We start from the raw sequence: 15,520 nt of genomic DNA, 5'->3' as shown, positions 1-15,520 counted from the left end.
GGCTGAGCTCCGGGTGGCCAGCGGGGGTGCCTGATTGGCTGGGCGCTGGTTGGTCCGGCCGCCGTGAGGTGGCGGCGGTGGCCTGGGCTGGGAGGAGGTGGGAGGCAGGAAGCAGTGGGATGGACTGGCCCTGGCCTGGGCGGCGCTGGTGGGAGTGAGTGGGGAATGCCTGTTGCAGCCTGGGGTGGGAAAGAAATGGGTGGCGGGGCACAGCCCTGGTGCCTGTTGGAGGCCACGGTGGGAGGGAAACGGATGGCAGGGCTTCCTTTTTTGCCACCCTGGAGGAGAACCGGCGGGGCCCTTTTTGGCCACCTGGTGAGGCTCTGTGCAGGTGTGTAGGGGGAGGAATGGAAGGGAGGCCATTGGAGGCTGTTGGTGGGAGGGAAACGGGCAGTGGGGCTTCTCTGTTCACTGCCCTGGAGGAGGAATGCTGGTGGCAGGGCCCTTTTTCGCCGCCTGGTGAGGCTCTGTGCAGGTGTGTAGGGGGAGGAACGGAAGGGAGGCCATTGGTGGGAGGGAAAAGCATGGCGGGGCTTCCCTATTTGCCGCCCTAAAGGAGGAAGACGGCACCAGCGCCCTTTTTGACCACCCAGTGAGGCTCTGTGCAGGTGCGGGGGGAGGAATGGAAGGGAGGCCGTTGGCAGGAGGGAAACAGGCAGTGGGGCTTCCTTGTTCACTGCCCTGGAGGAGGAAGGCAGTGGCGGGGCCCTTTTTGGCTGCCCGGTGAGGCCCTGTGCAGGTGGTGGTGGGGAACGGAAGGGAGGCTGTTAGAGGCTGTTGGTGGGAGGGAAACAGGTGGCGGGGCTTCCCTGTTCGCCGCCCGGCAGGAGGAATAGCAGCGGCTCCCTTTTTGGTCGCCCACCACCTGATGAGGCTCTGTGCACGTGCTGGGGGGGAGGAATGGAAGTGGGGGAGAGCAAGAGAGACTGGGGCAGGAGGGAGAGGGAGGGGGGAACAGTCGGCCCCAAAGAGTGCACAGATGCTCTGTGCAGGGTCGGCTAGTACCTATATATTTACCCTTGCTTTATTTTTATTTTATTATTCTGCCCACAATTTAGTCTCCCCACAATCCTATCTATGTGGTCGCTAAGAGTCAACACCAACTTGATGGCACTTAATAAATGAATCAATCAATCTTTAGTGGGCCTTTGACTCCCATATTTACCTGAGAATGAATCCTACTGGACACCACAGGACTGACTTCTTTTAAAACATAGCTCATTTCTTATTTATTTGATTTGTTTATTCGATTTCTAGACCACCCTTCCAAAAATGGCTCAGGGCGGTTTACACAGAGAAATAACAAATAAATAAGATGGCTCCCTGTCCCCAAAGGGCTCACAATTTAAAAAGAAACACAAGATAGACACCAGCAAGAGTCACTGCAGATTCTGTTCTGGGAGTGGATAGGGCTAGTTACTCCCCCCCCCCCCGCTCAATAAAGAGAATCACCATGTTTAAAGGTGCTTCTTTGCCAGGTTAGCAGGGGTTATCTGACAAATCAACAATCAGTTTGACTTTCTGGCCTTCTTTTTCTGCTCATGATATGGTAGCCTAGTGGCAACCTCTTGCTGGTAAATCTTAAGGGATCTGTAATACTGCAATATTACAATATCCAGTATTACAGTATATATGAGTTCTTGGATTGAGAATAAAAGAAGTAAATTAAACTCTGATCTACTCAACACCAGCTTTCTTCCTCAGTGTCTTCTTTTCCAGCAAATAGGTCAAATATCTTTTTTTTAAATTAAAAAAATCAAAAATCAGTTTTTCTATGCTTGTGAGGGAGCAGGCTCGTCCAGTGAGCAAAATAACCTTTCTGTATAGAGAGCTTCTTTTTTTCACTGCAGTGTTTTGAAAAGAAACGTCTCATCCTGCTTTCCCCCCATGAATATGCTTTATATTGATCCCTATGTACTTCTACCACTCACAGCGGGTATAGGGACTGTTCTAATCGGAACCGGAAGTAAGGGTGGTGTGTGGTACGCTTGTCGTTGTAGGTCTCTTTGGGCGACTGAGCGGAGTAGAGATTCTGCTGCTGTGTCAAGTGCGACGCAGGAACCTTGCCTCGCAGGAACCTTGCCTTGTTGCTATAGCAACGAATTTAGGCCGGCAGCTTGTCCCATGTCACTGCCAGAGCTGGTGAGGAAACGGCTGAGCTCGTTCAGCCAAACGGTGTTTACTGACAACAACCGCACTGGACCCGAGGACAGAGGCGGTGATGGCATTCCTGGTGAGGGTCGCTGCATTGTGCCAGCAACAAAGATGGTGGCGCCGGTGTCACGTTGGCAACAGACTGGTGGGAGGGAGCAGATGGTGGGGTGGGCGGGGTGGATCCATTCCTAGCATTGCCTGCTGCGTAACCGTGTTTAAGTTGTTTTGGAGGAACTGGCTGCATGGGTTTCATTAGGTCCGCCTCACAAAGTGCACATCTAAGAGCAGGATCTAGATCAAGCCAGGTGCTCATGGCCAAGCACCATTGACACAAATGAGAAATGACTAAATTAATTTCAGTGGGTGGTCCTGACTAACAGCCCCTGTGACTGCAGATCTCCTGCTCAAACTCCACCTCCATCATGAGAGGTTTAAACTGCAGACTTCGGGCTCTACTGACAACTTGCCCAGCAATCCTCTCCTCTCCTCGTTTTTGCTTTGTTTGACATCCAGCCCAGTGAAGAGTTTTGGGGGATTCAGAAGCTTGCTTGTGTGTTGTTTTCATTGGCCCTATGTGGCTTTTGAATTTTTCTAATGCCCAACATGGTGCCTATGATTTTTGTGTTGCCATGTAATGACATGGTGCTTTAGACCAGTGTTTCTCAAACTTTTTGGAGTCAAGGACCGCTAAATTCTTCGTGCAGAGTTTCAAGGACCGCTACATTCTTCATGCACAGTTTCCCGGACCAGCAGTTAGTAAAGGGGTTTCAAGTCTGTCTATCTATCTATCTGTCTATCTATCAGACTTCTATACTGCCCAAAACTTGCATCTCTGGGCAGTTTAGAATGAAAATAATATAAGCATTAAAATAATTAAATTTGGAATCTTTTGCAAATATGGAATATTAGGGGTTCTTAACCTTGGGTCCCTCAGTTAAACTCCCATAACCCCCAACAACAATGGCATTTGGCCATTATGGCTGGGGATTATGGGAGTAGAAGTCCACCAACGTCTGGGTACCCAAGGTTGAGAACCCCTGAATCTAAAAGCCTGGGTGAACAAATTTGTCTCCAGTATGTCTGGAGTGGAGGTGCTTGTGATTACTCAATGGAGAGGGGATGTTGGGCCATTAGAAAAATTCAAAAGCTACATGGGGCCAATGAAAACAACATACAAGCAAGCCCCACTGATGCAAGAGGGAAACAGTGTTCCCTCTCAAGGCGTCTCGACCACAACAGGCAGCTGGGTTTCAATCAACCAACCTTTGGCTGCAAACAATGAGCATGCAAGAACCAGCAGCCCTTCAAGTGGTGCCCACTGCCATACTTTTTCCTCCATGCCCCCACATCGCATACAGTTTGAAGCTGTAAAGATAGGGAATAAGATAGCTGTAGGAAGATCTCAGCAGCACGTGGAGGCAAGGCACAAGAAGGGTCCCATGCCTCCGTGATACTCTTCCTCTTCCGTGCCATGTGCAAAATTGAGGAAGTGAGTGCCTTGATTTCAGTTGGGGGGGGGTTGACTCCCAGTCAGGGACCGGCACTCAACCCTTCGGGGACCGGCAGTGGTCCAGGGACCGGTGGTTGAGAAACACTGCTTTAGACTTTAGTCTATAACTCTGGCTTTCTAGCTTCAGTGTATTTTATATGTAGCACAGGAGCTCATCTGGATGATTTGGCATCAGGAAGACAATGGGAAAGTTTCAATGTTGTGAATAACTTCTTAGTTGAATGATGCCCTTTATTTTAGATTAACCCAGCCACACTTAAATCCACAAATGAATAACCCATTTAAACAACTCTTTAAGGCCATTCTCATGACCAGCCCTACCTGGGCTAGCACTGCCCTACCGGGCATTAGAACCTGATCATCCCACTCCTCCGCCAGGTAGTGCGTGGCCTCCTGGCGAGCCCGTGCAGAAGGAGCAGCCTGGCAGTGGGGAATCCATAATGCACTGTGCTCCTCGCATGGTGCATTGTGGGATACGGGAGGATGCAGCCTATTTTCCCCACTCCCCCTCGCCACTCTGGAATTGCTCACACAATTGGGTTGTTGGGTGGGGAAGGTAGGTAATGTCCTGCCTTCTCCCCAGCCCTGGCACGAATGGTTGTGAGAATGACCTCTTTGTTACCCCTACTTACTGAGCAAAGAGTAATTTAAAAAAAAAAAAATCTGACAGCTACCATAGCATGACTTTAGCCAAGACAGTCTGATAGAATTGTTCTGCCCACAGCTGTATACAGTACGGTGTTTTGACACAAGACAGAAAATGTCTCCTCATCTCCGGAAATATGAAGAGGCACTAATTATATATACAAATATTATATATTAATACTAATGCTAATATTATATTTTGCAGTAGCAGTCCCTACTTCTTATAGCACCATCTTTACACACCATGGACAGGCATGGATCATGCTACCCTTGAACTCTGCAGATCAGTCCGATTAGGCGCAGAAATTAAAGCATGACACTTAGAATTGCAGTTTTTTGGACTGTCTCAGCCTAATGAAATGCATATTTACTTTGAATTAAGTCATAGGTGTTCAGCTGGGCTTACTCTCATGTAACTGTGCACTGGATTGCAGCCTCCAGCACATACCTCTCAAGTGGCTGATGGGTGCTCTCTCTTTTTTGTTTTTGTTTCTCCAGATAATAAAATAGTCTCCAATTTACCCTTGCAGATGTCCCTCTATTTCAACCTTTGCTTTTTCCCATTTTGGTGGCTGAGCAGTGTAGTTGTGCTGCAATTGAAGGTGAGTCCTGAAAACAACTGGTATCTAAGTTTCCCTTCTGTCCATTCTTATTTCCTTACACTTTCTGAAACAAAGAGACTGGTTATTTCTAGTTAACATATCTAGTAACAGCAGTGATGATACAGTATGATTTCCATAAAATATGTTCCAAGTGATAGCATTTGTTGCAGATGGGTTTAGAAGCATGTAAATTTCAGAAAAACAAGATTCTCAGTATGGTATGGAATTCAAGAAAGATGACTATGTACGTAAAATTACATTGCCCAGATAGTGTATTTATTTTTTCTTCCCTTCTCAATTCTAGTATTCATTCTTACCAGACTACTACAAATTCATCCTGGTGACAGTCATTATTTTATCAACTCTGATTGAGATTATCCGCCTGTACCTGGGGTATATGGGCAACCTGCAGGAAAAGGTAAGTTTGCTTCATTTGCTTTACTATCACTGTTCTAGACAATTGGATAAATTGCTTTGAACTGGATAAAACACAGGATAATTTAAAGTAAGAACTCTGTAGCATTGTGATGTTCCTGGGGCCCCTCCAAGAGTTCTTGCCTGGGCACCTGAGTGGTCACTAAGTATGCCAAATAAAATGAGTATTTGGGTGCTCTGGTTGTAACAATGAGAACAGATCCACCCTGACATATATAAATAATTGATAGTTGTCACCACCTACTGAGTTACCAGCAAAGTAGACTCTTAACCAGTGTGATTGGAGAAATCTCACTAGCCACCACTTTGCCAGTTCCCAGTCTTTGCTGACCCAACTCCCTGGAGGGTTAACACCTGCCTATGCAGTAGCTTGACTGAGAAGACAAGGCAAGAATGTGGGCTATGATACAAGGATACAGAATCTACTGAGATCAGAACATACCACATTACTTCAACCAAATAATTTTGTTGTTTTTTAAAATCTGAGCACAGAGGATGTACAATTAGAGCCAAGTACATAACCAAGGAAAAGGTTGGTGTTAATGCACCATGACTTGCCCTAGAATGGTACATTTGGCAGGCAGTTCATCTGAGGCATCTTGAAAGGTAATAGCTGACTCTGGATTCCCAAAGTTTCTCCCCACAGAAGACATAGCACAAACTCCAGGAAACATAGCTAGTTGAACTCCAACCAAAATTTTACAAGTAAACTTGTCTTTAAAAAAAATTGTCTGCCTTAAGATGTACTAGTAAGGCCCTGTACTAGGACCAGGGAGATCCGAGTTCAAATCCCCATTCAGCCATGATACCTGCTGGGTGACTCTGAGCCAGTCATTTCTCTCTCAGCATAACTTACTTCACAGGGTTGTTGTGAGGAGAAACCCAAGTATGTAGTACACCGCTCTGGGCTCCTTGGAGGAAGAGCGGGATATAAAATGTAGAATAAAAATAAATACTCCTTCTAGTTGGGGCTGATAAGATGAAACTGTTCAACCAGCAGATAAATGTTGCCTCATAGGTGTGGTGACTGTTGGACTAAAAAGAGACAAACTTACAGATAATAAAGACATTCTTTCAATTTAATATCTTGTAAGCCTAACTCTCAGTGACAGATTAGTTAATTCTTAATATAGCATAATCTTATGTAGATTACTATGTTCGGAAGCAAAACACAGAATTTAGTAGCACGACTCGACACTGGAGAGAAGACACCAGATTGATGTGCCAACTGGCTAACTAGTCCTGTTCTGTATGCACTTGTCATATGCAAGGCATATTGCAATATACAATATGGTGGCATATAAATGTGATAAATGAATGAATGAATGAATGAATAAATATAGTGGCAGAATGTATGAGCCAAATAGGCTGGCTCATATCCCTTTTTAACTCAAACTCAGTAGGTGGCCTTAAGCAAGACACTGTTCTCATAACCTCAGCTCCCACCCTCATCTGCAATAATACTATGGGCTGCACTTATAGGGCTGTAAAAGGTTCACTAAAATAATATATACTAGCCGACCCCGCACAGAGCATCTGTGCGCTCTTTGGGGCCGGCAGTTACCTCCCCCCCGCTTCTGCCCCAGTCTCTGCTTCTGGGCCCAGCCACCTCTCCTCCCCACTGTCAGTTCTGCCCCCCCTTTCTCCCCCCCCAGGCCTTGCCTCTGCGGCTGGGCCGGCCCGCCACCTCTGGCCTCCATGGCTGGGCCGCCACGGCAACCAATCCTCCTGGGTGCGCCTCAGCCAATCAGGCGCGTCTGCCACCCAGCCAATCAGCTGGGCTCTGGGACGCACATTCCAAGGCACACCCAGGAGAATTAATATAACAGACTAGTAATTTTTAGCCCGTTGTAATAATGGGCGCTAGCCTTAAGGGGAAAAGAGATTTATTTATGGCCCCGCCCCCCGAGTGCGGCCGCAAGCGGGCCCAGTCCTTTCCTGTTCGGCCGCCGCGGCTACCGCCACCTCTTGCTGAGGCCGCGGCCGCCATCGGGGCTAGTCGCCCTGCCACCACCTCACCTGCACTCTCACCGGCGTCGCGGCCGCCGCCATCAGGGCCAGTCGCCCCGCCGCGGCCACCGCTACCTTTGTCCGAGGCCGCGGCACCGCCGCCGCCTCGGCTGCACTCTCCTCCTGCCGTTGGCGGCGGCCGCTTCTCCTCGGGCTGCCGCTTCTGCTCCTCCCAGCCCTCTGACCGTAACGGCGGCCGCCGCCATCGGAGCCAGTCGCTCCGCTGCGGCCACCGCCTGGTCCAACATGGCCGCCCGTCTCTGGGCGGCCGTATCTTTTTTGCCCGATCTGGGCATGCGCTCCGCACATGCCCAGAATGGGCGAAAAAGGCACGGCCGCACGCCCAAGGCTTTTATGGTAGAGGATGAAATGTTTTGAGTGTTTGCAATATGATATATAAATGCCAAGTATGATTAAACTCAAAATTAGACTTAGAATATAAGTTTGGAAGAGAAGGATTTGAAGTGTATCTGTCAAATATGGTTAATAAGACTTTTAATATTCCATAAAAGTTTGCCATCTTTCCCTATCTGCAGTTTTAACCTCACTCTAATGTTAAGTAGAATTCTATTCAAGGTTTAATTTGCCTTGCATTATATGATTTAGTAAGTGGAGTGGGAAGCTCTGGAGCAGTATATTTCCTTAACTGCTGAAAAAACGCAGCAAATCTGATGCAGTGTGTAAGTCTATTGTGACCTACAAGTTTGGGGTACAAGGTTTTTGTTTCCACTACCTGCCACTCTGCCCAAACTATAGTCTCTTTGTTCTAGCTTTTGCTATTGGTGTAAATCCTACCTTCCTATTTTGAAAGATGCTACAAGATCAGTCCTTGCAATTGTTCTCTGAGCCCTTTTGGTCCCAATTAGGAGCAAGACAGTCGAGAATGTGATTAATACAATCTTCCCTCTGCTACTATTCATAGCAGCTAAGATGCAATACTTCTGGCTGAAAAGAGACAGACAAGCTATTTGTTTCTCCTCTTCTGCCCCTAGTTCTATTTGTGTTATATTTTCCCTGTCACTGGAACAATATAGAGGGGCTATTCACATGACCAGGTGGGCGGGGGGAAAGGCAGGATTCAACCTTCCTTCTCCCAGATGATCGAACTTGTCCCTTTTGGATATGAGCTGCGTGCCCACTTGACCCACGCTGCCCACTCTACCCATGCTGCCGGGAACAGCACTGAGTACTGTCTGTGCTGCTCCCAGCAACATGGATCAACAGAGGCTGGGACTTGTTTTCCCTGCCCCCGGATATCCCACATGGCACCACATGACAAGCATAGTGCCATGGAGGATTCCCTCATCAGACGGGCACTCTAGGCGCCTGTCTCTGTTTCGCCACAGGCTGCGTGGAGCCCGAGGAGACACAATCCCAACAGCTGGGTTAAAGGAAAGCTTGCTCTTTTAACCTCGGCTAAGGTCTGGTGTAGGGTCTGGTGCGGCACACGAGCGGCCTGGCTCAGACTAGGCTGCTCATGAGAACAGCCTTAGAGAATGGCATCTGGCTGAGACACCTGACTGAAAAGTCTGGTAATGATGCTGCACTTAGCTGGCAGGATTGAGTTGAGAGCACTAATACGGCAAGAGATTTTTGTGCAGAAGAGGAGCAGATTTCCCATAATCTGGCACTGAAAAGCTTTTCCTTGAACTTTGACTCTGAATTGATGTTTTTCAGGATTTGCTCTTTGGACACTGGTGTAGAAAGTCTGACCAATAGCTTTTCTACACCTTCATAGCCTCTGTTTGTGTTGTACCGTTGCCAGAATGATAGTGAATTGATGCCATTTCCTCCCGCTCTTCCCAGGTTCCTGAGTTAGCTGGATTTTGGCTCCTGAGTCTCCTTTTGCAACTGCCCTTAATTCTCTTCCTGCTTTTGAATGAAGGCCTGAAGATCCAGCCACTGGAGCGAGCCATCCACATCATCTTTGTAATCTTCCTTGTTTTCCAGGTCATTACTGCATTCCTAGCCCTCAAAAGAATGGTGAATCAATTGGCAACTCGCTTCCACCTTCATGAGTTTGACCGGCTAGATGAACAGTTACCCTCTGATCATCTAGCCTGGAAGCAAAGGAGGATGGATGCTCCATGGGTGGTGAGACCACCTGTGGAAGAAATTCGTTCAACAAGTGTTGGTTGGGGATCTGCAGTGAGAGCTTGATGGGCTGGAAAAGCAGGCAGCCACCTATTGATAAATGTCCCTTGGTTCCTGTTTCCTTGTTTGTGTTTTTGAGAATCCTTCTCCTGAGTTCAGCTTTTTAGAGAAAACAAGAAGGCACTCTTCCACAAGTAATCTATGAAATGAGAGTCACCTTCTGGTGTGATGCAAAACATAACATTGGACTGTGTAACCTACCTGTACTTTGCCGGCATGCCTCATGAACTGAAGATTAGATTTCTGTCCAGTCTTGCTCTTGTCTTTTTTTTTTTTAAATCCATATGGGTTTTTCCTCTGCTTTGTGGTATTTCAGTTTGTATTCATCCATGGTCATTTTTCGGTTGAGGAAAAATGTTATATCAGCATCAGAGCTCAGACTTGGTTTTTTCTCGGGATACCTGGAGTGGGAATGCCTTTTGTTTTGAAAAAACAAAATGCTTAATTTTTAAGCATGCACACATGTACATACTTAATATTTCAATAACTGTTGCAAAGAGATATTTTGTAAAATAAAGATTTTTGTAATTATCTTTTAATTGTATATGGTGATGATAGCATTTCCTGTCAAATGATGCTCTGCAGCTGGTAGCATAGCTCTCACCATGCACATTGCTTCTCTGTAACAAGAGGCACTTTGTAAAAAGGCTTCACAATTCTTCTAAAACTTAAAACAGAATTGGTCTGATGAACATCAAGGAAGTTTCATAATTACTTAGTAAGTTAAAGCAAAGGCAGAGAGGCCTGCGTTACTCAACGGGGCTATTCACACAACCGTGCGGTGGGGAAGGCAGGGTTGAACCTACCTTCTGCCAGATGATCGATATGTGTTTCTTCCGTGTGCAAGCCGCACACCCATATGACCTGTGCTGCTGGGTGCAGCGTGGCTCAACAGAGGCTGAGACTCGTTTTCCCGGCCTCTGGATATCCTACAAGGCATCACACAATGAGCACGGTGCCTTGAGTCCCTCATCTCTGTGTCTTGGGCTGCGTCAAGCCTGATGAGAGACACGTTCCTGACAGCTGGGTTAAGGAAGTGCTTGCTCACTTAAGCTTGGCTAAGAGCCGGGCTTGGGAGTGGGGTTAGGCTACTGACATAAGGAAAGATATTCAGAGTACACCCATTGGAACTACAAGGACAAAGGCAATTTAGCAAAAGATTTCAGCAGTTGCTTTTATAATTTTCTCTGACTCTGTTACCAGTGCGGCCTTCTGTTCAAGCCTTTTTCTTTTATCATGCTCAATTTGCAGCCTTGTATCCATGTACCACAGGTGCAATTCTCTGCTAATTTATTTTCAAAGCTAAATCTAACTACGAATCCATTTCATCTCAGACTTTCTTTCTGTGTCCCACACCCATCTCACCTGGGAACACTTAGTGGTCCTCAGTACCACACATTTTAAGAATTACTGCTCTAGGCTTTTTAAAAAAATGTATTTTTGTGTACAAGTCAACTTTCTCAAGCTATGGAAGGAGCTTTGAGTATTCTTGCTATCAATTTGAAACTCATCTGCACACACTTGCACTCTGGAAAATGACCAATATATGCTGTGCACTGAACAATACAAAAATCTATCCATTCTTTGATGCTTTCTATAAGTAATCCTGCAAACACACATTTTAAGTAAAGAACCCCCCCCTTTTTTTTGCTAGGGTTGATGTTATACCATCCAGCTATCTTGAAGTTTATTTTAAAGATATTATGGTGTCCCTAAGGGTCTGTCCATGAGACTCAGATAAGATAAACTCTCAGATTCATATTTTTTAATTGCATATTTTATTTGAGGGAGATTTGGTGTTCCCATTGATTAGAGCACAGCCCGGGAGATCTGTTGAGCGCTTACTTGATTTCTATGTAAATGGGTCTGATTCTTCTGTTACTCTGTCAGTGGTAATGTTTTTAAATCTTGTGATCAAGACTAAACCTGTACTAATGAGGAGGTGACAGATACCTGTTTTGGGGGCTGTGGTTGTTTGGATTGTGGATATGGTCAATGAACTAAAATGTTTGGTGATACTGAGGATCATCAATTGAGCTTGATTTAGTTAATTATCACATTTCACTTGTTAGTTGCATACTGCTGCCCTGGAATCCACTGCTAGTAACATTGCCTATGGAATTAGGAGGATCAATGCTGCCCCCTCTCTTCCAACCTGAATATCCTGAAATGTGGGTTTCTTGACTGAAAGAAACTGAGAAACTGAGTTTAATGACTGAGATTGCCCTGGGACTTGCATTTCTAGTATTGTTGAAAGCTACGAGCTTCCAAATTAAGGTTCATTAATATCACTAAGTCGGTTTCCACCTTGTAAGTATCGTGTCAGATTAATCTGCAAATTCTGCAGAGCAAAGCTAGCTCCTTTTTAAGCTTTCCATTCTCACCCACCTCCCAGATAAATTCTCAAAGCAATAAGAAATCTTTGCTTTTGCAAAGAACAGAGGCTGTTCCCATGAGTAGCCTCCTCCTGGGTGCTCCCGCGCAGCCTAACCCCACTCTGTAGCCTGGCTCTTAGCTGAGATTAAAGGCAAGAGCACACCCTTAACCTGGCTGCTGGGATTGTGTGTCTCGGGCTGCATGCAGGCTTAGAAGACACTGAGATGGCACATAGAGCACCCAACTGATGGGGGAAAGTCGTGTGGGCACATGGCTTGTGTGCCAAAGATACTAAGTTCGATCATCTGTGGGAAGTTAGGTTGAACCCTGCCTTGCCCACCTGCCCATGCGGATAGCCCAGAGCTCTCAGTACCATTTAGCAATAATTGATACTCTGGAGCTGTGGTCCCACTGCAGTTCAGTTAGCATGCCCAAGGTATACCCAAGTTCCTTTCTATGACAATATTGGTGCCCTTGTAGAATGCTGTGTTTCAAGCATTACTAATATAAATTTTGTGCAAGGTTGCCAACAATGTTCTTCCACAATTATCTTAAAATAGATTTGTGGTCTGTTCCCCACCCTGCTTCCCAGGGGGTGGGATTTATTTATTTTGTTCCACATAGGAGATTCAAAAGCCAGTTTAACTCAGGAGATTAGCATGATGGGGAAAAGTTTCAGAAGATCCTGGTTCATTCAGTAGGACCAATTTATAGGTTCATTTCTCTATTCTTGCTTATCAATAATCTTCAAGGGGCATAGCCTTTTACTGGAAAATGTTGAATTTCTCTCTTGCTGATGAGAAAAATGCAATACTGTCAAGATTTGATGCTAACCCCTGGCATGTCTTTGTGTTTCTGACCAGAAACCTGAATGAACGAATGAACATGAAGGGAAGGTATCAAGCCTCTTAGAGGAAGTGAAATAAACACACACTAATGCTCGAGAAGGCAGTATGGACAAAATTAAAGCGGGGGAACAAATTACAAAAATGAGTGATAAGAAGACACAAAAAGGATTAGACAGGCTGGTAGCAGTCAGCAAGAGCCAAATGCAACACAATCGAAACTGGGTCATTGAGTTGGGACAGCCTTAGGATATAAAAGACAGAAATGAAGGAAAGCCCTGGATTACTTTGTTCTTCAATATTGAATTTTCCCCCCAGGAGCATGGGGCATGAAATATGATAGTGATAAGCCAAGATTGAAAACACAGCTGTGAAAGAAAGAAAAGAAGTATTGAAGGGGCTGTGTGACATTTGCCATAAGGATAATTTAGTATGGTGCTAACCAACACCAAAGATAAATTGATGCAGAAATTACTTAGATACTGGGCAAAATTCAGATGAGATCCTGGCTGCAGTCCCAACCATACTTGCTAGAGGTGTGGGGAGGAAAGTCCCACTAAACTCAGTGTAATTTACTTTTGATATGTTTTAGGAAGAGCTGTTGCTAACCATTGTAGATCTGTTTTGTAAATAATGGCGGGGGAGGGGGGGTGATACTGAAAAAAATTGCCCATAGCAATCTGCTGTTAAGGTTTCTCCTTTATATGTAATAATGTATTCTGAGAGAAATTGCAACAGGACAATCTAATTTTATACACAAAATTTTGACCTTGTTTTTTCTTTTGAGCTATAAAATTATCAACAAGGGATGAAGGCACGTTCTAACCTGAGAAAACCCCTGCTAACTGAGCAAAGAGGCACATTTTAAAGTGGTGGGTCTCTTATATTAAGCAGGGGGAGAGCAACTGTCCCTATCCAACGGCCACAGCACAACGTCCTTCCAGTGGCTGTTGCTGGTGTCTACCTTATGATTCTTTTAGATTGTGAGTCCTTTAGGGATAGGGAACCATCTTATTTATATTTATTTTTCTATGTAAGCCACTTTGATAACATTTTTGAAAAGAGTGTAGTAGTAGTACAAGACCAAGACAATGCCCCTCAGCTACATGCAGAATGGGAGTTACCTTGGCTTGTTCTCACATTAGGATGTGCCAAATGAGCATCTTACTAGATGCTGCATTATGCTGATGCAACAAAATGAAGACCTCTTGCTTGGCTCCTCCTCTACCATCACCACAAAAGATCTTTGGCAATGTGCCCTTGGGTCATGGATCTTGATGTCCACCTCCATTTTCCTCAAAATCTCCAGTGACTAGTGCATGCAATTAGGGAAAGTCTACTTCTTATCAAAACATTTTCCATATGAGAAAGGTCTTCTGTGGCAAATTGTTCTGGGTCGGCTGACTGTAATCAAATAAAAGTCAGTATGGGGAAGTGGAAGGCAAATGCTGTTCTCTCTCTTCTGACTGAGTGGCTGGTTCAGAAGTCACACAGAACCATGGTTGAAGTCTGGTTCTGCAATGTCCTCAGGCCTTGGGAGCTCCTCCTCCCCTGTCGGCAAAATTGGTCTACTTCCAATTTAGGTTAAAATAAACCATGCTTGGTCATGCTCCAATCAAGGTATGAAGGAAGTTATAAATAATGTTTTGTTTCAAGTAAGTAGGTTAGAAAAAAATCAAGTTTGATTGGTTTGGGCATCATGACCAATCTTGGTTCATTCCAACTTAAATCAGAAGCAGACATTTGCATGAGCAGGGGAAGGACAAGTATGTGCTCAAGAATGTTGTGAAAGACCAGGTTTTAACTGGTTCCATGTGATATCTAAACTGGAAGCTAAATGGTACAATAGAACCCAATGGAATGTAGATGGGAAATGAGGGAATTAATGATATGTTTACTCTAAGGGACACACCTATCCTAGTTTGTGACAAGCAGACCACATATTGAGGCTGTTCTCATGTGCTCCTGGCTGGCGTTGAGGGAATCCCCACAATGCACCACACACTCACATGGTGCATTGGCTGGGGCGACACATCCTGGCCCACTACCCTCTGTGATGCCCAAGGAAGCAGCTGCTCATCTGGGCATGAGATCTCAGCATCCAGACCAATAGTGAGGCTCATCTGTGGGGGAGATAAGCTTTTTGAGGCTTCCTCCCCTGCCCCTTCAAGCCCTTTATTTATTTTTTAATTTTTTTAAATTTATTTTACATTTTATATCCCGCTCTTCCTCCAAGGAGCCCAGAGCGGTGTACTACATACTTAGGTTTCTCCTCACAACAACCCTGTGAAGTAAGTTAGGCTGAGAGAGAAGTGACTGGCCCAGAGTCACCCAGCAAGTATCATGGCTGAATGGGGATTTGAACTCGGGTCTCCCCGGTCCTAGTCCAGCACTCTAACCATTACACCACACTGGCTCTCATGGATTGTGAGAAAGCGCTAATTGAGTTCATTTCCTTCAAACAAAAAGGGGTGTGTAAGCCCTGTTTAGGTTAGCTCAGCTCTCACATGTCTGAGGGAGGAAAAGCATCAATATTTGGCGAACAATGGAAATGGGGTGGGGGGAGAGAGAGAGAGAGAGAGAGAGAGAGAGAGAGAGAGAGAGAGAGAGAATGTATACAAATAAAAAAGCCTATCATGACTTTAGGGCTACATATACAGTGTTGCAGGCTTTATAGCTATATTCTAGACCCTTTTCAATCTGGCTTCCACACTGGATTTGGGATTGAAACTGCCCTGGTTACCCTGGTGGATGACCTTCAATAGGAACTAGACAGAGAGAGGGTGAAC

The 15,520-nt window shown here is 45.5% G+C and overlaps 1 protein-coding gene across 2 annotated transcripts; it reads left to right on the top strand.

Moving 5' to 3' along the window:
- Positions 1 to 343: 343 nt before the first annotated feature.
- TMEM17 (transmembrane protein 17) lies at positions 344 to 10,049 on the top strand. Of its 2 annotated transcripts, none has more exons than XM_053284340.1 (5): positions 344 to 475; positions 2,001 to 2,233; positions 4,808 to 4,911; positions 5,216 to 5,329; positions 9,307 to 10,049. In XM_053284340.1, the coding sequence occupies exons 1-5, from the start codon at positions 348 to 350 to the stop codon at positions 9,514 to 9,516; spliced, it is 789 nt and encodes a 262-aa protein (XP_053140315.1). In that variant the 5' UTR covers positions 344 to 347; the 3' UTR covers positions 9,517 to 10,049. The 2 variants fall into 2 exon arrangements, with proteins under 2 accessions (XP_053140315.1, XP_053140314.1); XM_053284339.1 differs by having other exon boundaries at positions 347 to 475; positions 9,163 to 10,049.
- Positions 10,050 to 15,520: the final 5,471 nt, after the last annotated feature.

The sequence above is a fragment of the Hemicordylus capensis genome, chromosome 1 (assembly GCF_027244095.1).
Source record: "Hemicordylus capensis ecotype Gifberg chromosome 1, rHemCap1.1.pri, whole genome shotgun sequence".
Classification (NCBI taxonomy): Eukaryota; Metazoa; Chordata; class Lepidosauria; order Squamata; family Cordylidae; genus Hemicordylus; species Hemicordylus capensis.
Note: the sequence above shows the minus strand (reverse complement) of the source record. Positions and strands in the feature narration are given on the sequence as shown.